The sequence below is a fragment of the Ornithodoros turicata genome, chromosome 6, assembly GCF_037126465.1.
Source record: "Ornithodoros turicata isolate Travis chromosome 6, ASM3712646v1, whole genome shotgun sequence".
Taxonomy (NCBI): domain Eukaryota; kingdom Metazoa; phylum Arthropoda; class Arachnida; order Ixodida; family Argasidae; genus Ornithodoros; species Ornithodoros turicata.
In genome coordinates, this window is record NC_088206.1 from 18145294 (window position 1) to 18172639 (window position 27346).

The 27346-nt window shown below is 46.1% G+C and overlaps 2 protein-coding genes across 2 annotated transcripts; one reads left to right on the forward strand and one right to left on the reverse strand.

The window, feature by feature from the left end:
• Positions 1 to 73: 73 nt before the first annotated feature.
• On the reverse strand, positions 74 to 5957 carry LOC135399310 (anaphase-promoting complex subunit 1-like). Its single transcript, XM_064631160.1, has one exon. The coding sequence runs from the start codon at positions 5841 to 5843 to the stop codon at positions 114 to 116; it is 5730 nt and encodes a 1909-aa protein (XP_064487230.1). The 5' UTR covers positions 5844 to 5957; the 3' UTR covers positions 74 to 113.
• Positions 5958 to 6768: 811 nt separating this feature from the next.
• On the forward strand, positions 6769 to 25442 carry LOC135399312 (peroxidasin homolog). Its single transcript, XM_064631163.1, has 22 exons — positions 6769 to 6993; positions 8393 to 8464; positions 8572 to 8643; positions 9258 to 9329; positions 9407 to 9478; positions 9540 to 9611; positions 9673 to 9836; positions 9935 to 10052; positions 14731 to 14918; positions 14975 to 15250; positions 15321 to 15437; positions 16996 to 17160; positions 17235 to 17507; positions 17572 to 17838; positions 17907 to 18140; positions 18568 to 19118; positions 19605 to 20147; positions 21157 to 21346; positions 21426 to 21543; positions 23475 to 23686; positions 25031 to 25148; positions 25240 to 25442. Exons 1-21 carry the CDS (start codon positions 6812 to 6814, stop codon positions 25102 to 25104), a joined length of 4032 nt encoding a protein of 1343 aa, XP_064487233.1. The 5' UTR covers positions 6769 to 6811; the 3' UTR covers positions 25105 to 25148; positions 25240 to 25442.
• The last annotated feature ends 1904 nt before the right edge of the window (positions 25443 to 27346 follow it).

Here is a 27346-nt window from a genome sequence, read left to right on the forward strand (position 1 = left end):
TTTTTTTTTTTTTTTCAGCAGATTATTGAACATGTATCAAAGTACATAGGCACAGGAATGCAAGTAGCACCGATCACATTGTTGCCAACATTTATTATAAGTCCACGTAAACACTAACTAGCAGCAGCATTTGGCTTCTCTTGCAACAATGACATGAGAACCGTTGCAACATCAGCAGTCATGCCAGCAGAGCACATCTGCAGCCACATTTCAGGAAGGCACAAACTTTCAGTATTTTCTGGAATAGTGATCACTCCAGGGGCTGGCAGGTCATGTAAAATGAGGAAGGGAAAGAGATGCGTAGGTAAAGAAGCGTCTTCAGAGCCTCTCAGATAAGCCAAGACATGTCTGGTATCTCGCACCTCGTCCTCTATCTTTGACGCGATAGCGTGTTCCAGAGAGAAGATAAAGTCGGTGTAGATGAAGGGATCTTTGCATTCTGCCACGTGCCTCAACGATCTGCTGTAGTACGCAGAGACCAGTTTGAATTGCCACAACGATAGAGTGCACTTCGTGAAATCGTTTCGCACGACGAGAAACATGTCGAAGAGGGTCGACAGCATGTCCGTCTTTTCGCGGAGAGTACATTCCATCAGGATTTTACAGAAGGAGTGTTGGAGGCTGAGCTCCTCCTTTCCCTGTGCGCGGGGCTGCAAGAAACATTCCGTCACTTTGGATATCACCGGGTCTTCTGAGAACGACTCCGACACTCTGGATCCCAACAGCCACCCACGGACTAGGTCCTTTATGGCGCTTCTTGCAAACGTAGTCTTGTACCCTTTTGGATCGAGCACGTACGGGAGGCATCCGGCCTTCTGCCTCACGTACAAATGTCCCTTCTGCTCCAGCGCCCTTTTCAACACGCCCCAATTTTCAGTTTTGACCACTATCGGCCAGTAGCGCGTATCCTTCAGACTCACTGATTCGAGCAGGTGCAACTCGGGCAGATGGCAAGGTGCCGTGACGGTGTACTCGCTGCTCTCGTACTGCTCCGTTGCTTTGAACCTTACGGTCAAGTTGACGTACACCATATTCCTCGTGTTGATGTCGACGGGAACAACCAGACGTGGTTCAACGGCGAAGGTGTAGAAATGTCTGAAGGCCTGGAGGTGGTAACGGTTGTCACTGCTGTGGATCGGGAACCTCGGAAAGAAGGCACATATCATCGAAGCGACAGAGAAAGCGGATGTGTTCAGTGTCAGCTTGCCTCCACCAAGGAACAAGAGTCCAACAGCCATGTGCAGAGCCATGTGAGAACCATAGAGCACGTACGTGAAGGCCTGGCTCACTCTGGAACGCAGGTAGCGACAGATACGGAGCACAACGAGGTTGCCCGTTCCTGCCATGACAAGTGCAAGGCTGAGGACTGTTACCATGAGACAAGATTCTAGGGTGTTCTTTCCCGCTTGTTCTGAAACCGGTTTCTTTTGGACATTGAGGAACAGCTTAGTGTAGTAATGCAAAGTATCAAAAGCTTCCCTGTTGGCTGAACCTGCAAACTTGAGCCCGAGACAGAAGCAAGCCCCAGCGAGGATGTTGCAGTACGCCTGACCCATCGTCTCGTAGTCGACGTTGTCTTGTGTGGGTTTTTCGCTGAACGCGTACTGTGTAACGATCGCAGGTAGGTGGCTCTCGACCCACTCCTTCCGCGGATACACCTTGGACCAGAGAATGAGCCCCCTGCTGAGCGTACGCAGCAGCAGAAAGTCGGGTCGCACGGTATCCAAGGAGTACTTTGTGTTCGGGGGAGACATGTGCTCCGCGACCGTCATGTTTCCGCTGTTGAAAAACATGAGCCCAAGAGCCAACGTTGCCCCTGGACTGGTGACATCGACGTTCACCGAACTCCCTTCTCGTATCTGGTAACATGGAAACTTGTACCGTTCCTGCTGGACGCTGCTTGGCTGGACATGGCCACCAACCATGTAATGATAGAGCTGGTCAGCCATCGGCAGGTCTGACAGCCCACAGGAGTGGGTGCCCTTGCCGAGCATTATGAACCCGAGCGCCAGGCCAGAAGCCAGGGCGTAACTCTCTCGGTCGACGCAATGGTCCATCTCGGGACCGGGAGGGTGGCCGATCTCTCCCAGGAGAATCTCGGCCATATGTCGGTGACCAGACTCTGCGTACAATAACCCGAGCCCCATCACAGACGCAACTCGTACTGAGGAATGGACATCCAGTTCAGTCGATGTTGGAGGTAGTAATGCCTCAATATGAATGCTCATCAGTTTTGTCCCTGCCAAGTCCATACTACCCTTCCTCGATGCTGCAAGACCGAGTAGTAGGCCTACGCTGGTCAGTTCATGATTTTTGAGGAGATAGTCGTGTATAGCCATCGTGTCGAGCTTTGCCAAATGTCCATTCAGACCTAAACCAAGAAGAAACCCTGCGTGCTCAATAGTGGCGTCTATGTTATTCGCTGCACGAGGCTTGTTGAAAACAACCCAACTTGAATCAATAGCAGTTGCATTTTTTGCGATTCTGAGACCAGCGGAAGCTCCATTATGAAACAGGGGCCACATGTTCATATTTGGTGGGACGTCTATGTGCAACATGTCCACAGTTGTGTTTCGTGACGGCACCCTACCCGTAAGGCACAGTTTTGGTACTGGTAAGGTTTCCGTAATGATGGGCGTGTACGTCCGCAACGTGAACATTCCTCTACCAAGTGGAAGTGCCATTGTTCTGATGGAGAGTGTGTAGAGATGACGTTCTTGCTCCTCTATGAACTCGTGGTCACTAACATCCGGTCGCTGCTGTATGGATATGTTGACGGGCACAGAAGACTGCAGCATCTTACAAACTTCGCTGATGCGTTGATCTTTGCTGAAACGAAGCCTCAGCACCTCGTACTCGAGTTTGTCAAATCCATCATCCGTCTCTTTGTTGTGCTTGCTTGGCCCCTCTTGAAGTGCAAGGAGCGAAACTTTTTTAGTGGAGGAGGTTCCTTTGGAAAGGATCACCAAGTCTTGTCGGCCAATCAGCTCATACGCAGCAGCCGTCCATTCAGGGGGAGGATGCTCCTGACACTGAGATATGACGTCCTGAATAATTGCGACGGCTCCAGACGGCCAGGTGCCAAGGTCCTTTGTTGTGACACCTAGCCTGGTGAGAAGCATGACAGTTTTCAGGCTTACTGACGTCTTTGGAAGGTTGTCCATGATCTCATCTGTGTCGTTTGAAGCAAAATTTTCCGGTATTTCACTTAAGAGAGGGCTTGAAGAGAGATCTTTCTGCACAGGAGATGTCAGTACTGCAAATATTAAAACCAGCTTCCTGATTAACTCTGTAACCCCCGGGATATATGGAAATGAAGTGGTGGGGCCACAGTTCTTGAGACATTCTTGGATCCATCCAAGCACTGATGGGGGCACAGGCAGAAAATATTGTGGATGTTTTGGCAACTCGACAACATCCTGGTGCATGGATTCCAATCCCTGGAGGCTGCTGAACTGCTCTGGAAAGTCTCGTCTGTAGAAGTCTAGATAACCAGATAGCGATAAGTCGCTTGATATCTTGTAGAGGAACTCCGCAAGTATAGGAAGTAGATCCCACAGGAGGACGTTCAGCTTTGAATCTTCGTAAATAAGATGAACACAGAACAATACACCGTGGATATGAGGAAATAGAGGCGCTGAACTGTTCCTAAAGCATCCAAGCTCAAAGTGCAGAGCTTCAGGTTGGTCATGTGACCCATAAGCTTGAGGCAGAGGCCTTGGCATGTTGCTGGGTGACGATGCAGTTGCTTGGCATGTTAGAAGGTATGTCCAGTCATCCACTGAGCCTTTATCACTGGCCTTACACTTTTTTGGAGCTATAGGAGATGCCACATCACCGTGGCTCTGATGTAGCTTGCTTTTTTTCATAGTCAAGTTTTCCGCTGCATACCCAGTCATGCTCAACATGAAGACCAGGAACGAGCGCAGCTCAGAGGATGCTGTCATATCCGTCGGGCCCGGTGCATTTCGGGACATGTACCACTTTCCGTGAAGTAACATTGCGAGGTCTGCCGGTAAGACCTTCTTGAATGCTTCGAGACAGCGCGATACCACGGTGCTCTTGGACATTTGCGGTAACGTCAAGCGAAACGTCGTTCCGGATGGTAGCTCAACCGACACACGGTTCGCTACAGAATTTCGAAGGGATATGGGACTCAGCGCCGTCGCGTCTTCGAAAGTGAGGTCACGACTCAAGAATGACGCTTTGGGAACGGGTGATACGCCGATGCTCTCAAAGCCTCCAAACTGTGTAGCACTGACAAAGGCTAGAGCGCTGTCCTTCTTGGGAGTACAGCTGCTCACACCCACATGCACGCTTGAGTGGAGGTACGAGCGCAGACCCACATTGGTCAGTGACGTCGGAACATGAACTTTGCAGACTTTAGCGCTGCCTGTATATAGCGTAAGTCCCAAGTTTGAGTCCAGTATAAGTATCATGTGCAGGGGTTTCAGGCACACCGCGTCTACTGCTGCGATCGAGCATAATTGGCCAAAAGTTGCAGTTTTTCCCGGTGATGATGCAACTTCTTCATAACTAACCAAGTTCAGCACGCCCTTGTGTGGAAGGAGGTAGCAAAGGAACCTGCGACCCAGAAAATCTTGTGTAAAGAATGTCTTGCTGGCTTTTTCGTGCGACGCTCTCTCTTTCGGCTCGACCCACAGTCTTTCGAGGCAGATATCTGGCACAAGGGGCTCCGTACAGCCGCACGCATAACTCTTTTGCGTTGTACTTTCCCACACTGACAGCGGTGTCCAATGGGAGCCCATTGGGCTGTTGTAGTTGCAGTGTTGATGGGCCGTGCTGTTTTGCAAGGGGGACTGCGACCGGCTCAGTGTTGCCATGTGAGTGAAAGAAGGGCTCTGCGCACGTGCGATCGGGCTAGACGACACAAAGTTGCCAGCATGATTCCTTTGCGACATCACTGGAGTACTGTGAGGAAGTGGAGAGTGGGCCGGGGAGCTCATCATGCTATGAAACATTGTCGAGAGCCCCGTATGACGCTCTGTGCCCTGCATATTGGTGGCCACCTTATCTTCCTCCTGCGTCGTTCGGCGTACTTGCCACACGCTGTGTGTCCCTATCTCGCGATGGTACATCACAAGCATGGAGGGACAAACACAAGTCGAAACGACTTCCGACCTTTCAGTGTCGTAGAGATAGCTAAACTTGGGGATGTCGCCGTGCACGTTGACCCGGGTGATGACAGGTGCAACATCGTCTAACGGGTGAAGTAAGCTGAACAGTACGGAGATTTCGGGCGATCTAAGCTGGCACGAGTTGACAGGGACGCTCCGTTCGAACAGAAGGCCGTGTTCAATTTCCCACATTTTCGAAACGAGAAATGGCATCGCTGTTGTGTAATCTTCGCCTGTGCGCGAGAATGAATGGACGATTCGCGAAGTGTCAAGTATACAAATACACGGCACCGTTCTCGCAGGCAATGTTGATTTTTGCTCAACGAGGAGTCTCGTCTTGTAATCGTCCAAGAGGTATGTGCACCACACTGCATCCTGTACCTTACATTCGAGGCAGAATGTTCGTATAGCCGTTCGCGCACCACTGCCGTCAGATCGACTCCAGACGACACAGTCACCAGAAACATACAGTTCTTCTTCGCCATCACCTTCACTACATTCCCGGAGCTTCCAGAGTTCACTGTGAGCAGCCTTGCTTCCCTGAAGTGATACACTGCTCAGTGCTTCAGACAAGTCGGTACTGGGAGGTTCGGGTGAGTGGGCCTTCGTGTTACGTCTTTCGGGTTTCTTCAAACTTCCCGGGTGATGGGTGATGTATTCCGACCCGAATGGAACAAATTCGAGCGGTTCGCCAGCGGCTATCATCGCAGTATGTTCATCCAGATTTGCAATTTAAAATGGAGTGACGTGCGTTTTCAAAATCATGCGAAAAACCGCCATGAGGCTTGAATGACAGCCGCCATTTGCAAATGTAAAAGTGAAGCCGGTGGCGCCCTCACAAAAACGTATTTAGTTTCGGTTTCTATATTGCTCTATAATTTCTGAGTTGAAGTTGAAGGTCAATTCGGGATGCTGCGTTTGTAGTGCGCTCTTGTGGGCAGGATAGGGGCACTTTCGCGTGTATTTGCTACAGACATCGCAACGCAACGCATCCCAGATCTCAATGAACTACGGGATACGGACCGACACGTGCATCTCCAGTTTAAAAAGTTCCGCCATATGTGGGGGATCTCGGGTCATTAACAAGCGAGTGTGCACAAAAATAATCGACAGAACCGTGCACGCAGTGGCTTGGACGGCAGCAACATTGACATTTCCCATCAATCTATTTCCTGTGAACTAAATAGCAGCTGACTGTTGTTAGCGACAGCTTGAAGTCGTCTTTGTTGTATGCCTTCTGTGCATGAAGCAGCACCACCGAACTTCACGAAGTTACAGCACCACAAAACACATACAATGTTCACGAGAGGAAAGCACACATGTGAGATATGCTTTAGGTGTATAATATATGCGATCGACAACGTCTAGGCTGAATATTCATGCATAACTACACGTAGCAGCGTTTGAAGAACACTCATTTCTGCTCTTACATTTTTTACCCTCCGTACATGAGAGAGCGATAGTAACATAAGACGGAGCCGCGAGCCGCCTTTCGCAAGTTTAGCCCCCCTTCTCCTCTTCCATCTCAAAGGGAGATCCCACACAGAACGCGATAAGCAGGCCAAACGCGATTGGCGCAACGGCAGGATAGGGGACCGCATTTTTTTCCTGCTTCCTACCATTTTGTATGTTTTTGTTGCTTTCAGACTTAGCCAGAAGAGCTTGGGTTTCAGATGACGATGGGCTGCCCGACCATCTGGGTGCTGTGGCTGGTTGCAGCGGCTGCAGTGGCCAATTCTGTATCCGAGAGCCCAGCATCGTGTCCAAGTCGGTGCATCTGTGCTGGGACGGCGGTACGGTGCATGTTCTTGAAACTGGAGAGTGTTCCACAGGTTGCTCCGGACACAACAGTCTTGTGAGTAGCTTTGTGTTTGGGACATAAAAATTACCGGTGCTTCCGTCACACTTCACGTAAACAAGAGGGCATATGTGGGTTGAATGGTGTCGGAACTGCAGGTGTTTGGAAGCCTCAGCTACTCCCTGCCGGAAACTTCTCCTGGGGAAGCCAGAGCCCCTCGGAAGTCTGCCTACATGATACACAATAAGAGTGTTTCTGGGGGTATCCTAAAGATCTGCATGGTTAGCGCTCCAATTGACGTGGCCTATAAAAGTGGTTAGTACGAGGACTTGGAAGCCCCCCAATGTTACCCCCTTTCCGCTGTACAACAAACAGTAGTTTCTTTCTTTCTTTTTTAGCGTTCTCTCAATCCTTTCTCCCTCTCAGCTCCCTCAACACTCTTGTGTCCCATTGTCTACCTTCAAAGATATGGTCATCCTATAACTGTCGCTTCCTTCTCCCTTTAAGATGTCCATAAGTAGGTATGGACAGTTAGTGTGCTTATTTCAAAGCTGTAGGACTCGGTAGGAAAACACGAAAACGTGTTTGGCTGAGTCGTTTCTATGCATGTACTGATAGTTAATTGCATTATTATCTGTATTAAGCACTGCTGCCACGACTCTATTCACGTCACGTTGATGCCAGGTTGATACTATAGTGTGACTAAGAGTAACAATGAAGTGATGAATTTGGAAAAGACTGTAAGAAATAATTTTATTGCCTCAGTTTTATTATCTATGTTCCAGTATACCCACTGTCATTAAAAACGACGTATCCAGCGGATGGGACTAGAAGCTTGGATATTTCCTGCTACTCATTTTTTATTCGTCTGCGTGGTATTGGATTACTGGGACACCCTGAATTATCCCCCCTTTGAACTCTTTAATGTAGCACAGTGCACTATTTCTGACACGTATACTAATCTGTGTTACGTCTGTCGTCTGCTTATCACATGCGTTAAGAAGAGGCCAATGCATGGTCACTCTCAGAAACTTAATATCCTCAACCAAGGATTTTTTCTTCCGCACTCGCTGCTTCCTTAATAAGTTGTCGGAAGCTCACTTTTAAAGACAGATCCAGCAATGTCAAGGACAAGCCGTGCGCATAAAGCATCGGTTTCTTTTTTTGTGCATCATGTTACGTAAGGACCATATTTTCTCGCTGTTGCCAGTCACAAGGTTACCAGATACGATAATACATTTTGCTTCCCCTGTTACATAATCTGCTGCTCTTCCTTGATGAGTTTATTTGGCGAGGGCATCGTTTACATCAAAAAGAGAACGAGAAGAGAACTGCGATTTTTAATGCCGTAGGATTGTGTCTTCATTGCCTCTGTTGGGTTTCTCTCATTTGTTCTTGTATCAGATAAAATAAGCGACATTAAGTTGTAATAATAATGCATTCATGTTATTTTCAGGGACTTGCGATTCAACAACATACGGGATCTTCCTGCACACGCCTTTCATGGGCTGAAACACCTTCACACTCTGTAAGTGATGTCGTTCCTGGTACCTTTAGCCCAGTCCTTGCAAACATTGTTATGTGTGTGTGCGAAATGTCTGTATGCGTGAGCATGCCACAAACTTATTTTTCCAGCTTGCTAAACAACAACCGCATCAGCAAGATTGAAAAGGACGCCTTCAGTGGACTGGAAAGTCTGCAATACCTGTAGGTAGCAAAGTATTTTACAATGGCATGGTTCCCATGGGTCATTGAGACCCTCGAATACCCTGGAATTTGAAAATGCTCTTTTCAAGGTCTGGGAAAACCCTAGAATTTTTCATGGTCCTTGAAAACCCTTGATTTTTGTCTCTCTCTCTCTCTCTTTTTTTTTTTTTTTTGTTGTTGTTGTCATGGAGCTGCTAGTGTAAATTCCACTTTTCCAGGGTCAGAACTATAGTTTAGAAGCCACAGGAGTTAGCACTCATTGCAATAGGAGTCGGTAGGGGAAACCAGAAGTGCGAGAAATGTTCTGTTCTATCCTAATGATCTTTAACATTCAGAAGTCGTCCATCATGTTTGTGAACAGATACATATAAGTGCAGTCCCCATGCATTCTCGCATGTAATACCAGTACCTTATAAATATTTTTTTGAAATATTGAAGCCCCCTGGTCATAAACAATGTTGCATGTCCCAGGCAAAATGATGGCTGAGCCTTGAAAGGTTTTTGAACAACCCTTGGATTTTTGTTTCAAAATTCGGGGGGAACCGTGACTAAGCTTTGCCAGGTGTGAACTTATGTAAGCACACATTGTGCTGCTATTTCTTCTTGTTGACTAGGTATCTTTTCAAAAATGAAATCCGGCACCTCACAAAGGATGTGTTTCAGGATCTGCAACACCTCGAACAGCTGTGAGTTTTCAATTCTAGTCTCTTGTAGTAATACGTAGTAGTAGGGTGCAGTTACGAGGCTTTAATTTGTCCCACAGCTACCTCCATCAAAATCGACTCGAGGAAATTGAGGAGGGTACATTTTCTGGACTCCTTTCACTGGAACGCTTGTGAGCACAGTTGGTACAACAAGTTACTGTGCACTATGTCTTACCCTACTCCACATTTCAGATTCCTCAACAGCAATAAAATAAAAAGAATATATCGTGGAGCATTGCAGAATCTGAGGCAGCTCAGGAGGCTGTAAGTCACACTCGAGGAAGCCAAACATGCGGCAAAAACATGCGTGTTTCTTGCTCTCCAGACGTCTGGGTGCAAACCAGTTGGTGTGTGACTGTCACCTCCTGTGGTTCAGCCGCATGCTGAAAGAGAAACAGACGTTGACTCAAGCCACGGGGTTCTGCCACCAGCCACAGTCCCTTCGTGGTCGACCCCTGACGTCACTCACGAGCAGAGACTTCATCTGCAGTAGGTACAGCTTTTTTCATTTAAAATATGCTGGCAACATAATCGCAAAATCACAGTTTATGAGAGTGTTGTTTCGGATTGCATTTTCTGTGTGACAGGAAAGCCGCAGCTCTCCGAAGAGCCTGCAGACGTCGATGTTTCCCTCGGAGCACCTGCCCGCTTCAGTTGCAAAGCTGTAGGCGAACCAAAGCCAGATATAGTTTGGTTTCGTAATGGGTATGTCGTGTTTCTGCTCTGTCGTGACTGTCGTGAGGGTCCCAGCTTTTCAGCGATTGTGGAAAATGAAGGCGTAAATGTTGCTATGCAACAAAATTTAAAAGTCGGAATAATCACAAAGTCGCAACGAGTTCTAATCACAAGCTTGCTCGCTTCTTAGCCATTCTCTTCTTAAGCATCATTCTACAATGAGTATTATACTTAGAACCCCTAGATTTCCACAAACCCCCAAAATTATACGGAATTGGCCATGTCTCAAGGAGCATACTATTCCCTGCAGAATCGTCTGTTTTTTGCGGAATATTTGGTATACAGTATAACAGAACTATGGGCATTCCTTGCTTGGTGTCACCATTCTGCAAGTTGGCTTCACCTCACACTTCCTGGAATGTCGGTTTACATCAAATTAGGTTAGCCTTGGTTAGTTTGTTATTGTAGGTTAACGATTTTTCTACAGCTTTCCCACTCATAAATGTGCCATCGTACACCACCAGAAGTTTGTCAGTGCCATTGATAACGAGTTGCATGTGCAAATCTCACTTGGGTTTATCTGCACACACCCTGTGTATGTATCTCTTATGGTAAATTGAGTATTCACTTATACTCTGTGCATTTGCGTGATCATGGGGAATGCTGACACTTTATTTTTTTATTGTTTTCTGCTGCCTGCGGAATGCCGCAGATCTGTAAATCCCACTTCACAGAAAATTTAATTTTCCACCGCAAATAGCTAGTGGCTTTAATTATGCTGCTCTGCTTGGAGCTGCTCTGTGATATAATGATCTGTGTCACATTCAGATTTGTTCGTAACTCGCTACCCAATAACTGATTACTTTTCTTGGTAGCGGAGTAAATTACTTACTTTGCCAAAAATTATAACTACTCTAATAGCAATGTGGGGGAGGTAAACGTTGCTTCCAGCGCCGCGTGTCGGAGATTTCCAGCGCACGTCAGAAGAACCCCAGGTGGTCCAAATTATCTGCAGTCGTACCCTGTGGCATGTGCAACATGTCGCCGCACTGCGCAGACAAACTGACAAACCTTACGTGTATCACGGTACCATTACCATTCTAATAACGTATTCAGTTACAAAAAAAAACTGTAACCTGTTACCCACGTTACTCGTTCTTTTTCTTCGTTTACACTTGACTTCAACATGGACGACATTGCCAATTGGTATATGTATGTATAAATTCCTTAGGCTTCTAACGTGTGCTAACCTGACCTGTATGTTCAGCTCCTGGGAGCCTGTGGTCGACAGTAATTTTTTTCTCGAGTCCTAAGTGAACTGCATGACGAGTACTGCGATGCTATCCGGTGTCATTGACCTTGTAGAGCATTCTTGGAAAAAGACCATGGGATGCTCTGTGTTATCTCACAGCCATAGGTGGGCATTTTGGTGAAACCTCACTCGCCCTCACCCTCACCTGCACATGCCCTCACTCGCCCTTACCCTCACCGCCCTCACGAGCACAGGCCCTCACTCGCCCTCACCCTCACCGCCCTCACAGACACATGCCCTCAATCGCCCTCACCCTCACTCGCCCTCACGAACACAGGCCCTCACTCGCCCTCACCCTCACGGCACTCACAAACGCAAGCCCTGAGGGTCTTACCCTCATAATCTCCCCTGTGAGTGCACTCATGAGGTTGTGCCCCTCATGAGACCTCCTGTGAGTGCACTCATGAGGTCTGAGGGACGCCAGGTCTCTGTGAGTGAAGTCACTGGTGAGGCCTGAGGTATGTGAGGTCAGTATGAGGGCATTCAGAAATGAGGTCAAATGACGCATGATGTGGTTCCAGCGACACAACCACTGGCTGTGTACACTTTAAAGGGCTGGTGTGCACGTATTTAGCAATTTCGTCTACGTCGCGCTGGGAACACAGCAAAGCGTCCTGAGCTGACTGATTACTTTGCAATGGTTCCAGCGACCCAACTACAGGCAGGGTGCACTTTAAAGGGCTGGTGTGCACGTTTTTACAAATTTAGTCTATGTCGCGCTGGGAACACAGCAAAACGTCCTGAGCTGACTGATTACTTGGCGATATGGTTCCAGCAACCCAACTACCGGGAGGGTGCACTTTAAAGGGCTGGTGTACACGTTTTTACCAATTTCGTCTATGTTGCGCTGGGAGCACAGCAAACCGTCCTGAGCTGACTGATTACTTGGCGATATGGTTCCAGTGACCGAACTATCGGCAGGGTGCACTTTAAAGGGCTGGTGTGCCCGTTTTTAGCAATTTCGTCTACGTCGCGCTGGGAACACAGCGAAGCGTCCTGAGCTGACTGTTTACTTGGTGATATGGTTCCAGCGATCCAACTACAGGCAGGGTGCACTTTGAAGGGCTGGTGTGCCCGTTTTTACCAATTTCGTCTATGTTGCGCTGGGAACACAGGAAAGCGTCATGAGCTGACTGATTACTTGGTGATATGGTTCCAGTGACCGAACCACAGGCAGGGTGCACTTTAAAGGGCTGGTGTGCCCGTTTTTAGCAATTTCGTCTACGTCGCGCTGGGAACACAGCGAAGCGTCCTGAGCTGACTGATTACTTGGTGATATGGTTCCAGCGATCCAACTACAGGCAGGGTGCACTTTGAAGGGCTGGTGTGCCCATTTTTACCAATTTCGTCTATGTTGCGCTGGGAACACACCAAAGCGTCATGAGCTGACTGATTACTTGGTGATATGGTTCCAGTGACCGAACTACCGTCAGGGTGCACTTTAAAGGGCTGGTGTGCTCGTTTTTAGCAATTTCGTCTACATCGCGCTGGGAACACAGCGAAGCGTCCTGAGCTGACTGATTACTTGGCGATATGGTTCCAGCGACCCAACTACAGGCAGGGTGCACTTTAAAGGGCTGGTGTGCACGTTTTTACCAATTTCGTCTATGTTGCGCTGGGAACACAGCAAATCGTCCTGAGCTGACTGATTAGTTGGCGATATGGTTCCATCGACCCATATACAGGTAGGGTGCATTTTAAAGGGCTGGTGTGTCCGTTTTGAGCAATTTCGTCTACGTCGCGCTGGGAACACAGCAAAGCCTCCTGAGCTGACTGATTACTTCGTGATATGGTTCCAGCGACCCAACTACCGAGAGCGTGCGCTTTAAAGGGCAGGGGCGCCGGTTTTTAGCAATTTCGTCTATGTCACGCTGGGAACACAACAAAGCCCAGTACACTTGGCTGTGTTCCCTGCGCGACGTAGACGAAATTGCTAAAAACGTGCACATCAGCCCTTTAAAGTGCACCCTGCAGGTAATTGGATCGCTGGAACCATGTCACCAAGTAATCAGTCAGCCAAGACGCTTTGCTCTTTCCCAGCGTGACATATACAAAACTGCTAAAAACGGGCACACCAGCCCTTTAAAGTGCACACTGCGTGTAGGTGGGTCGATGGAACCATATCACCAAGTAATCAATCAGCTCAGGATGCTTTGCTCTGTTCTCAGCGCGACATATACGAAACTGCTAAAAACGGGCACACCAGCCCTTTAAAGTGCACACTGCGTGTAGGTGGGTCGATGGAACCATATCACCAACTAATCCGTCAGCTCAGGACGCTTTGCTGTGTTGCCAGCGCGACGTAGACGAAATTGCTAAAAACGGGAACACCAGCCCTTTAAAGTGCACTCTGCCGGTTTTCGTGGGCTTGCCCTCACTCACCCTCACCTCAAATGCGTGAGGTGAGGGTGAGGGACACTCATGAGGGCCCTCATGAGTGAGTTCGCCCAGCTATGCTCACAGCTACTGTGCATGGGTAAACGAGAGTGAGTAACTTGACTAAGATCGGGTCTTGAGATGACACTGCACGTCAGAGGAGCAATTGTTCACTCTTGCCACAGAGGTCCTCACATGGAGACAAACAACAAGCAGATAACCAATGCTCATTTCAAGTATCAGCTGTAGTTGAAAGCAAACTCCATGTAAGTTGTCGGACCAAATAAAATGCATGTCAGTTTTGATTTTGACATGTTAATCCTAGCTCTGTAATACCACGGTAACGTAAGAGTAACTCGTTACGGTCGGGTAACAGGAACATGTTCCTTTTGGTAATTTGATAACAGGCAGCATACCTCGATCCTTTATTTGGTAACGTGTAATAGTCTAATTACATTATGCATAATCACATTTTCAAGCATCACAAATGCATCGTCGTGCATGTGCTGTTATACCCCTCGGTTCCAGGAAGGGAAATCCTCCTGTAAGCTTAGGGGAACTTATGAATCACACTATGTGGTACTTTCTAAAAAAAAAAGGCACTAAAGTGCAAAAATTTCTTCTCACAAAATAAAAGATGCTGTTACTTTGGCAGCAATACAGACGGAACAGGATTCATCCATCGAATCGTTCATCATGTATGAGCAAAAAAAAAGAAAGAAAAACCCTCTCTTTCTTAAGAAGGCCAACAATGCGGAGTGAACTCTCATTAGTCTCCTCAAACAATCCGTCAAATCATCGTAGGGGATCATATGAGGAGACCAATCGGAGGCATCTCCGTATTGTCATGCTTCTTGAGAAGTAGAGGGAAAGCGTCCATTGTTTTAACCGTTGTCCTGTAGAACCTGGCAGTAATGCGTTCTCTTAGTTCTTGACCACGCAGAAACGGAAAGGTAGACCGCTTCATATCCTTTGCTTCGTCTGCTCGGTTACTTGTGTTTACATGTCAGTATATTTCAGCAACGAAGTGACCAGTGGTGTCGACGGCCGAATTACCATTCTGGACGACGGTGCACTCAACATCAACTCTGTGAATGATGATGACAAGGGCACTTACAACTGTCAAGCCCGCAATGCTGCTGGGGAAGTGTCTTCAAAGACAGCTGAGCTGCGATATATTGCGCACGAAGGAGACGAGAGCACTAAAGGTGACTTGTTTTGTGTGCAGCCTCATGGTTTGCATGTGGGATATGACCTTTTGCAGCCAGAAAGCCTCGGATAATTCGTCCCCCGTCTGATATATCCGTGATGGCTGGAAGAAGCATTACGTTGCACTGCGAGGCGGATGGGTACCCCACTCCAGAAGTGACTTGGAGCAGAGACGGCTTACCAATGCTTCAGAACGCTCGCCATCACATTTCACGCACAGCTGGAATGCTCATAATCTCAGCTACAGACTTGAGTGATGCCGGCTCATACAAGTGCATAGCAAGTTCGTCAATGGGAGAGGACACTGCAACGTCCGTGGTTCAGATTGAAGGTATCAGAATTATCGCCAGGCACCGTTCTCCAGTCATTGGAGTGCCTCTTTAATGGTGATCATTTTGCAGTTCCACCAACTTTCATTGAACCACCACGAGAGCAAGAAGTTGCTGAAGATGACAACGTAGAATTTATTTGCCACGTTGGAGGCCATCCTGTTCCGACGATAACGTGGTACAAAGATGGCAAGTTGTGGATTCCTCTATATTATCTTGTTTTCAGACTTCTTTCAGAGCAAGTGAGATTCCAATGAGTACCATAATTTCACGCGTATAAGCAGCACCGCAGATAAGCCGCAGGACCCATTGTTAGGAACGTTTTGAAAATTTTTGGGCAGATAAGCTGCGGGCAATACGACGCAGCTGATTTGTGCGATGAAGGAGACCATAGAGAAGGCCATAAACCCTGTGGTTCATACTCCGGGGTTGGCATGGTGTACAACAAAGGAGGTCAGTTTTAGTGTTCTGCCAAGATCGGCTTGTTCCCTTATCTGTTGCATGTTTTTCATGGATCGACGGGTCAGTGGCCTTCCAGAAGACACGAATCACTGTCACCACTTTCGTTAAAGCTGCCTGGGGGAAGGCACCAGGAAGGTCGCTGGTCCAGAGACACTGTCGGCCCTTTCGTTAAAACTGGCGTATGGGGAAAATAGCGGGGAAAGATAGTTATCAGATAAGCCACACCGGTGGATAAGCCGTGGAGCACCAATGAGAAAAAAAAATTACGCACAAGCCGCGGCTAATACACATGAAATTACGGTATAATTAAGCTGAATACAATAATTATTGAGTAGGGATAAGCCAACTGAATCCTCGAATGCTAGGCAAGGATTCGAGATTCGGAAATATCGAATCTTTCGAATCCACAAACCATGTTTGTTTGTTTCTTTTTTACTTATTTTTTAAATTGGCGCCTCTGGAGTCCACAGTCCACCTCTGCCCTTTCAATAATTTGAAACTTTCAGCTGTGTTTGCTTGTTTGTTTGTTTACATTGCTCTGGACTGAAAGAGTTCAGGCAGGAACTCTCACATTACAAATTTAAAAGTAACATGGTATTGCTTTTGATTGTTTCTTAGTTGTTTGGCGAGAATTCAGACTCGAGAATTTATATATTTCCTGTAGCCGATAAACAACGTGTTAAATAAACTACTTTTTTTTTTTTTTTTAGAAAGGATTCGAAAGATTCGTAGATTCGCAGAGCCTTCCTTGGATTCAGATTTGGAAAATTCTGGATTTATCCCATCTCTATAATAAACCTCTACCCGAGAAACGTCATCATGACGTTGGTAGACAGACTGAAACCGGAACAAACCGGAAGGGGAGAGATTGGTTCCACGAATGTTCGCTTGTTCGCTGCCTCCTATTGAAAGAAAAGTAGGACCGAAGGTCGCGTCCCTTTCAGGGACCATCGTAATCCACTCGAGACCGTGGGTTTCTGGCGCAACCTTGTTCGCCCCCTAACTTCGAGCATAGTGCAACTCTTCCAAACTGGTGGCGCTGTCGAACACCATGACGTCATTTGTTTACAAACAGGGAGAGGTCTATTGAGTATAAATGGTGGTTTTAGTAAAAATTTGTGTTTTCGGCTTTCATGTTTTTTACAACTGGCAGCCAAAAATCTGGTTTTATTACGGGAACTGTAAAATTGGGTCAAAACGGGCGACATTATATGAAAGAGCAGTTTTTTGGGTGGGAAAAAAGAAAAAGGGGATACTATTAGTCAATTAATTTTCTTTAATACAGGGAAGCCCATTGAAGGTACTGACGTTCGCTTCAAGGTAATCACTAGCGGCAAAGTTCTGAGGCTGTACACCGTGCGCAAGCAGGACCAAGGTGTCTACACTTGCCATATCGAGAATAGTGTGACCTACGCTGAGGCCCACGCAGACCTTTTGGTCACTAGTAAAGGTGAATATAAAGCATTGCCATCATTCCATTTTGCAATGAAGTGGTGGATTTGAATTGCTATGGTTATCTTCTAGCCGCACCGACTGTGCTGGGTATATCGCAAGCAACCGAAGTGGAAGAAGGCTCGGCAGTTGAGCTCTCTTGCATTGCGGACGGCATGCCCACCCCAACAGTGTCGTGGAAAAGGCACGGGAATCCCGTATCGCAGGATGATCCGCGGTTGAAGATGAGACGAGATGGAACGCTACAGATCAGACGTGTACACCGTGACGACCGTGGCGAATACGAATGTGTCGCTCAAAATGATATGGGACAAGCTTCCTCAAAATCGATTCTCAATGTCAAAGGTACGAGCCCTATGCTTTCCTAACGAGAGTGCTGCGGTTAAGAGTTTATTTCTTGCCCGTGCAGAACCAACGGAGAGTTCCCATCCTGGGGACAAGTACTTCCTCTCCGCATTTCAAGAAGCGCAAGAGTCTGTTGACAAGGCTATCAGCAACACGCTTCAGCATATTCTGGACAAGGAAGCAGCAGCTAAGAATCATCACAGGCTTCTGAGGATCTTCCGTTATCCCGATTCCGAAGCCCAGCGTAGGGCCAGGGCGGCGGAGATTTTTGAACGAGTGCTGAGCATTATAGAGCAAGAAGTCTCATCTGGAGCCCATTTTAATCTTTCTGGTTTGTGTTGTACCATGAACCTGTTATAATAGAGACGAATCGTTACATTGAGATTTTATTTTTCGTAGGATTCTCCTATAGCAGCTTGCTTTCCCCGAGCTATTTAGACCTGCTGGGCGAGAAGTCTGGCTGCCTCCAGCATCGTCAAGTGCCAGACTGTTCAGACACTTGCTTTCATGACAGGTACAGAACGTACGATGGCACCTGCAACAACCTTCAGCACCCCATGTATGGTGCATCTTTAACACCATTTGAGAGGCTTCTTCCAGCTCAGTACGAAAATGGATTCAACACACCCATTGGTGCGTGGAGATATATAGATGTTCTTTATTACCCTTGTTCAGGTGTGTCTTATGCAGGAGCCACTGCTCTTTGTCCCTGTTATTTTATTTATTTATTTATATACTTGAAAGAGTTCAGTGTCATATTTGATAATATTTTTATGTAATTTGTTATTTGATAATATTCAGCAACATGTTCAACACAATCAAACTTATCTGAGTGTTTGTAGTATCAATGACATATGTCTGCTCACTCCTTACCTCAATGTCATCTGCTGTTGCTGAACTGGGGTAATAGACAGTCTCGTCTGCCGTAGCATGCTTAATCTCCTTTGCACGTGTGTGCGTGTGTGTACATGGTATGACCTAATATATTACCTACAATTTTTATTGAAACTACTACCAGGGTAGTGTGCTAAGTGACAAAAGAAGTTGTATTTCATTCCAGGCTGGACCACTACGAAACTTGTTAATGGCCACACGCTTCCACCTGCACGATCCGTGTCATCCAAAATTGTCTCGACAGAGGTCGTCGAAGGTGATTCTGAGCACTCCCACATGCTGATGCAGTGGGGCCAGTTCTTGGACCATGACATGGACTTCTCGATGCCTGCTATCAGCCACGAACGCTTCATCGACAATGTGGATTGCAGTGTGTCCTGTGACAACTCCATGCCCTGCTTCCCCATTGAAGTTCCAGACGACGACGCGCGAGTCCACGGCCACCGCTGCATCGAGTTTGTGAGGTCGAGCACAGCTTGTGGATCGGGAAGGACGTCCGTGTTTTACGGTCGTATCTCTCCACGAGAACAGACGAATCAGCTGACATCTTTCATCGATGCATCAAATGTGTACGGAAGTAGGGCAAAGCAGGCGATTCATTTGCGCAACTTGACAAACAACCTGGGGCTGTTGAGGGTGGGACCAAGTATGCCTTCTGGAAAATACCTCCTGCCATTTAACGACGGGCAGCCCAATGACTGCAAGCGAGATTTAGAGGTACAGAATGCACTGTAAATATAAATAGGTCTATGCGTTTTAGAGTTAGACCTGGTAATACCTGCTGTTTTCGACGTGCTCCTCCGGCTGAACGGCGCTGCGCTTTCAATACGGCGGCATCCACAAGAAAACAGTGCATAAGCCAATATCTTAAAAGTTGGCTGATTAGTCTTATGTAATTCATTAATTGGACAGAATGAAGAAAATACTGGCAAGTAGGATACACGACTGCTATCAACATTCAGTTGGTTTCATTCATGTAGAGAGCTCTGTTTTTTTCTACTTATTTTTGTTTTTTTAGTCTTCGTTTCATGAAAGCTTGGACACCCTGTATGTGTTGTAGCCTTTATTGTGAACCCTGAAAATATATCTCATGTCTATGACATGGACATTCCTCTTTCAGAGCTCTCGGCTAGCTCTCGAGCAGTGCTGTGCCTCTGCGTCAAGCTAATCGCTTTCCCAATGTCCCTCTCACATATTTTACAGGGGACGGACGTCAACTGCTTCCTGTCAGGTGACGTCCGAGCCAACGAACAGCTCGGTCTGCTCGCGATGCACACTCTGTGGTTCCGTGAGCACAACCGCATTGCAGAGACCTTGCACATCATCAACCCACACTGGAATGGAGAAAGACTCTACCAAGAAGCCAGGAAGATAGTGGGTGCTGAGATGCAACACATCACGTACGAACACTGGCTTCCCAAGATCCTTGGCCCACGTGGCATGGCGATCATGAGACCGTACAAGGGCTACGACACCAATGTTATCCCATCCATTGTGAATGTGTTTGCAACGGCAGCATTGAGATTTGGTCACTTCCTCATCAACCCTGTACTGTTAAGGCTCGATGAAGAATTCAAGCCTATCCCCGAAGGCCACATCACTTTGAGGAGAGCATTTTTCGCTCCACATCGTCTGCTGAGGGAAGGTGGAATCGACCCGTTGATGAGGGGACTCTTCGTCGCACCTGCGAAGTTGAGGAAGGCTGACCAGTTGCTGAATTCAGAGCTGACGGATCATCTGTTTGAGGTGAAGAGTCCTCGGCCTACTGTTTGCCTTGTGTGTTGCAGTTTCTTGATAAAGAAGCTCTGTAAAAATTTCTCACAGCCAACAGGAACTGTTAAGTGAGAGCTGTTCTTGTCGGTACTCACCATCTTAGAAACATTTAGTATGTTTTTATTATTTGCAACACAGCAAAAGTTGGACAACTGTAGAAAGGCGAGGGCGACCTGCCTGCAGCGCCCCCTTGGAACACGACTCTCCACATGGCTTCTTTCCATGAGAACATTATCTAACTTATTGTTTGTAATTGTCTAGGCTATAGCAGAAAGTCTTTTCCGAGCTGTTTTAAGAGTACTGTGTAATTCATATTCCCATTTTTCTTAGGGTACAAATGTCAGCAACTAGTGGCAGTGTGCAGACAAGCTAATTAAAAGTGATCAAGCTACAGCTCTTGTGGACAAAGGATGGACATGTGCACAATGAAATATATTGCGCATATCCGTCACTGAACCTCCGCGGTTCTAACTATCTTGAACTCCATTGCGTCAGTTTTATCGTGGTCGGATTTTGCCCTATCTTACAGCTCTTGAAATAACCCCCCCCCCCCCCCCACACACACACACACACACACTTCGCTCCATTTTAAAAATACATAAAGCCAGAAAACACAAAGGTATATGTGTGAATGCCCGTCACACACATCACACAGGAGGTACACTTCATAGGTGTTGCAAAAGTTGCAGTTTGGTATTTATGAAGTGTTTCTTTGTATTAATGACATGCTTGTATTAGATTAAGATTAGGCTTAGATTAGATTAGATTGTAAAAGATTACATCATACTAATTTCAGCCCTGGCATTTCATTCATTTAAGGCATCCATGATCCACAGGTGCCATAGGCATCCATTACCTCTTCTATATCAGAAATACAATGTACGATTTACTATTTTGAGAGAAAGTGCAACTACTAATTGAAGGTGTATTTGCCTTGGTTGTTTGTTATGTCCGTTTATTATGGCCATTATTTTCAACGTAGCCCGCTCTGCTGGTTGCGCAAGACTTGGCAGCTTTCAACATCCAGCGTGGCAGGGACCACGGGCTGCCATCCTACAATCAGTGGCGGGAGTTCTGCAATCTGACAAAGGCACAGACTTTCGAGGACCTCAAGCTGGAAATCACGAGCGCGACGCTGAGAGAGAAGCTGGAACAGGCGTATAAGACTCCGGGTCAGTGTATTCAAAATTGTCAGAATTGGGTGTTTAGAGTGCATTACTCAAAAGTTATGTTACATGAACATTTTTGCAGACAACATAGATGCCTGGGTGGGTAGCATCAGTGAAGAGCCAGTCCCTGGTTCCAAAGTTGGGCCAACGCTACTATGCCTTCTAAGTGGACAGTTTGCAAGGGTGCGGGATGGTGACAGGTATGGAAACGTTGAAAGGCAATTTGTTGAAGCTGCCACTTGTCCAAAGCTTTCTGAACAATAAGTACCAAAGTGGAAAATAATCTCACTTGGCTGAGCCTGTGTTTTCAGACTAGGATCTGTTGCAAGGTGCCCTGTTCTATAATTAGGGAGTGACTTTTTCGGGTTAAATGCCTTTCTCAGATTCGGGGGGTAAAAATCGGGCGCTATTTTTTAATCTATAATTCGGGGAGAAATCGGGCGATGACTGTGCCTTCGGATGTTATCGGGTGTTTTTGTTTCTCCTCTTGTCTATTAAGTCCTTTACTAATCTCTTTCTCTCTCTCTTTTAATTTTTTTTGCGGGATCGTGACCTTCCAGTGATAATCCCCGAAGGCATAGACAGTATTGACACACATGAGTGTATTGCTGGGAACGTAAGTGACCCATTCTTACATGTGTTACACGTGGCGACCTTTGTTCGTCTTCAGTGGAAACGCCACTTGAGGATTTTATAGTGACTGGAATTCAGGGAGAAATCGGGTTGAACCCGAATTGGTCGGAGGTCAGCTCGGGGGGGAATAACCGGGCGGAATCAGGTTTAACCCGAAAAAGTCACTCCCTATCTATAATCAGTCCCTGCTCTAATTAGCACTACTTTGTGAACTGATCTCATCAGAAGTGAGTACCAGACCAGGATCTGTTGCAAGGTGCCCTGTTCTATAATCAGTCCCTGCTCTAATAGACGAGTTCAGAAAATGCCAGTGCTCTTTGCGCACGCATTGCATCCTGGGCGCTTGCTGAGCGGGGAGACGAAGAATAATCCTTCACATTTCGCTTTCGCTGACCTTGACACGTCGTGGACAACGGACCGGTAGGGAAGAAATCTGAACAGTTTGGAGGCCACCCGTTTCTTTCGTATTAGTATACCCCCACAGTTCAAAGCGTCGCTAAGCACTCTGGGATTTTCTGAATTCGTCTATTAGCACTACTTTGTGAACTGATCTCGTCAGAAGTGAGTACCACACAAGGGTCGCCAATCAAGTAGCACATTTTATTCTCAGGCAAGCAGGAACACATTCATAAAGTTTTGTCTCTGCTACCAAAGCAGTATCCTTCTGCCAAACTATAGCATGACAGAAATTTTTGGGAATGCACCATCATCAAGCCATCAGCAGTAGCATCTTGTCCTTCCTCCTTGAACGAAAAAGACAGAAAGACAGTGGGAAAGTTCTGGGTAAAAGAAAAATGGAGAAACAAAATCTGTAAAGTGTGCTGATATACGCCATAATTAGAGCCCCTAGCTTCCTGCAAAATTTCGCGGAATTGACCATGTCTCGCGGAATCTGCTGTTCCCTCAAAATCATGTGTTTTTCGTGGAATATTTGACATATTACGTAATTATGTTAGGATCTCAATCGATCTGCAACATTTTCACAGGTTAAACCCGATCACAACTGCAACGCCTGATGCAAAATTGTCAGAGTTCAGTCTAATTTTCTTTGCACACTGAAAAGTTATGAGAGGCGGGAAAAGCGTGTGGGACTAGTCACTAAGCGATCTTGTTTTTTCTTGCCTTCAGAATCCCACGGATTTGTAAATCCCACTCTGCAATGAAGCGGAAATGTTCATTTTCCACCGCAGATAGAAAGCTAGGGGCTTTAGCTATAATGAAATGAATGTGCGATGTCAGATTATATACGTTTTTTTATTTTATTTCTGCCCATAGTCCAGTGCAGGTAGTGGTGTTTCAGGTGATATCCTGGGTAATACAAACATCTCAAGGAAGTCGCAGAAGTTGTATCATCGCTGTGTCACTGTACACACCCGTTGGGGTTAACATGGGGGATTTTAAAGCCGGACTTTTGCTTTCAAGACACCTTTTGTAGCCCTGCCGTTAATATGAGTACTGTACAAACCCATTTCTAATCAGTCTCATGCCTTTAAAATAGGTTCTGGTATGAAAACCCCGGCATATTCAAGCCTGAACAACTGGAGGCATTGAGGCAAGCCTCCCTAAGCCGTGTGCTGTGCGATAATGGGGACAACATTACGAGAGTCACTTGGGATGCCTTTGCTGTGCCAGAGAAGCAGACGCCGCAGTTCCTGGACTGCAGTCAGATTCCATCAGTGAACCTGATGCTGTGGAAAGACTCTGAACAATGCAAGCAACTCACCATTCCTCGGGTTCTTCGTTTTCCGTTTTATGATTTTTCAAATTCGGGAGGGAAAAACGGGGTGCTATTTACACACGAGAATTCGGGGAGAAACCGGGCGCTACGATCTCTGTTTGATATGTCACCGGGGAATTTTCGGGTGAAATGAAAGGTACATAAAACAAGTCACTGCTGTGACACAAAGACGAGTACCAAGAATCTTTATATTTCCGCTCGGAACTGGGTCAGTGAATGACCGCAGTATTCAAACATTTGTCCGAGCTCCACAAAAGTTCGTCTTTGACTCCTGCAGGAGGGGATTATAAAAGGAGGACGTATATGTTGTCACAAATAGCTCTCTTTGCTGATATTATGATTCACTTTTTCTATGGTGTACCGACAACGACAAGTTGAAGGACTGCAAGGATTTCGGGTAGATATCGGGTTTTACCCGAATTATTGAAAACATGTTTGGGGGGGGGGAACTATTGTGAAAAATCGGGTTTAACTCGAAAACGAAGAACCCTAAGCATTCCCTATATTTTAAATGTGCAGTCACTTGAGAGTTTTGGTGAATCGTAAGCACGCCCCGACTTCCTCTACATCTTGTGAATGGGATACGGAGTGCCCAAATCGTAGGGCACTTGCGATTCTCTAAAAGTCTCTAATCTCAGTCACAGTGATATCACTTAAAGTATCAGTGCAATGAGACATAAATAGAGTCTTGTGTTTTAGGGATATACCTGACTTAACCCTATTTTACAACTTCGAGATAACATCCGATTTTTACCCACCCACCCCCGATTTTGGACATAACATAAATGCCATAAACACAAGGGTCTACATACATAAAGAGTCACTCGAAACTCTGCTTAATTAATCAATCAAGGAGCAATCCACAAAATACTATCATTAGAGCCTGAAGTTTTTGGGAAATATTTTTTCTAAATTCCGGGAGTAAAAATCGGGTAAATAAACATGTGCTCTAAATTCATGCAAATTCGTGCGGAAAAACTTCCAGTATGCTAAATTCGGGAAGAAATCGGGCTCAGTTACTCAAACTAATTGAACTGGTGCGGTACAAATGGTGATGTGACTGCGTTTGCTGCCAAACAAGTTAATGTGCATTCCTACAGATGTCTCAGTGAATGCAATTTGCCGAGTGAACATGGGTTTCACCCCAAAGAGGCAACCTTCAATTCGGTGTGCAAATTCGGGGTAGAATCGGGTTAAACCCTAAAACTTCAGGCTCTAACTATTCTCACTGCACAATTTCTCACTACACTTTGTTTTCGACACCATGCTATTTTGTATTAAAAACATGCTGTTTCATGTTACATTTGCTTTTACAGCGAACTGCACTAATGAGAACGACGTCAGGTCTAAAAGGTCAGTCAAATCGTCTGCAATGGTTGAACATGAGTGAAAAGCTGTTCTGCGTGCTATCCATTGCCATGCCTGCAATACTTGGTAAGTACAGTTCGGAACAGTGTCTTCCATGTTATCTTGCCTAAACTTCTGAATCGTACCTTGACTCTGAAGTGTTTTGTCATGTTTACAGGACCCACAACAGCATATTGCAAAGATAGTTCCCTTCAGTGGCCAAGGGCTTTGCGTTCTCTCTTTTGCGAGCGAAGGCTGGAAAATCCCTGGAAGTGCTGGAGATTCTGTCTTTGTTTCGAACCAGCAGCTTAGCAGAAATTGTATAATCGATTTTGTGATGTACATATGCTTGAATAAATTTGAACCCCTACATTCACTACAGCATGGCAGTCTATGTCTATGAAATTTCTACGCTGTGCTGATTTGCCAACTTCTGCAGAGTGCATTTGGTGTGTTCGGAATATGGCATAGTCATGTTGCTTTCAGAATAACATTTGTGCATTACTCCAGAAAAAATGCTGCAATGAATATTTTATCCTTCAGTGCTTTGAGTGGTACGTGAAAGCAAAAGAGCTCCTACCAAAAATCTAGCAATCTGATAGGGTGTGACTTTTTTTCAAGTTAAACCTGATTCCTCCTGCTTATTCTCCGCTGACTGATTAGGTTTCAACCCATCTGGAGTTCCTATCACTTACACTATTTAGTAGCAATATGTACACATACAGGGTGTCCCAGAAAACGTGTCATTGAATTATAATAAAAAACTACGCCACATAGAATCATGCGGTCAACGGCATTTCTTCTTACTAGGTTTTTGCCACCTCCTGATGTGAATTTCATGTAACGTAAGTTTTATTATGTAAATTTGTGCCAACCGAACTCCAAAATTTGCCAAGTAAAGGTTACTTTTTTACACCACCAATATGAAGAGCATGCCGAATTTACTCAAATTCATTATAGTTCATTATAATTAGGGAGTGACTTTTTTGGGTTAAATGCTTTTCTCAGATTTGGGGGGGTAAAAATCGGGCGCAATTTTTAAATCTGTAATTCGGGGAGAAATCGGGCGATAATTGTGCATTCGGGTATTTTTGTTTCTCCTCTTGTCTATTAAGTCCTTTCCTAATCTCTCTTTTTTTTTTTTTGCGGGATCGTGATCTTCCAGCGGTAATTCCCGAAGGCATAGACAAGTGACCCATTCTTACATGTGTTACACGTGGCGACCTTTGTTCGTCTTCAGTGGAAACGTCACTTGAGGATTTCATAGTGACTGGAATTCGGGGAGAAATCGGGTTTAACCCGAATTGGTCGGAGGTCAGTTCGGGGGGGAATAATCAGGCCGAATCGGGTTTAACCCGAAAAAGTCGCTTCCTAATCATAATTGACAGGGATATTGAGGAGCTATCCCATCTGAACAAATAACCGAACATCATGCTTTTCGGGGCACCAAGAGCATAGCGCTTGATGACTTTTTGAGCGCAATTGTTGTCAGTCAGACAAAAGGAGGTGGCAAACCCAGCCCAAAGAGTGATAACAGAAAGAGATGACACAGGCATGGCTTATCGTATCTGGCTTCTGCTGGGATCATGCCTTCCCTTTCCTAATTTCAGCAACTGTCACTTTCTTTACTATCACTTTGTGGGCTGGGTTTGCGACCCCCTTTCGTCTGACTGACAACGATTGCGCTCAAAAAGTCATCAAGCGCTATGCTCTTGGTGCCCCAACAAGCATGATGTTCGGCAATGCTTTCCGATGGGATAGCTCCTCAATATACCTGTTAATTATCATGAATTTGAGTAAATTCGGCACGCTCTTCACATTGCTGGGTAAAAAAGTTACCTTTACTTGGCAAATTTCGGAGTTCATTTTGCAAAAATTTATATAAAAGAGAGAGGACGCTGACAAGCTGGTGCATACTTGAAGAAGGAAGAACCAGAGACACAGAGGAGATTGAGACGGACACAACAATTCTCAACGAAGAAATTCTGGAAGAAATAAACTGTGCACATTTGATGTTACAGCATATGCGGTGTTTGCAACCATGATTTAAAAGGAATGCATATTTCACCAATATATGCACCTTTACCTGTGGGTGCTTGCTGGAAAGAAAGATAAAAAAGCTAAAATACCCCCATTGCATCAGTAGCACACGATTTCACCCCAAATTAACTCATTATTAGCACTCCTCATTCAATCTGGGAAGTGCATTTAACCTGGAAGAGTTGGATTCTATTTCTACCTCCTTTCCCGCGCATTTTCCATAGGCAATTTCTTTCTCTTTTTTC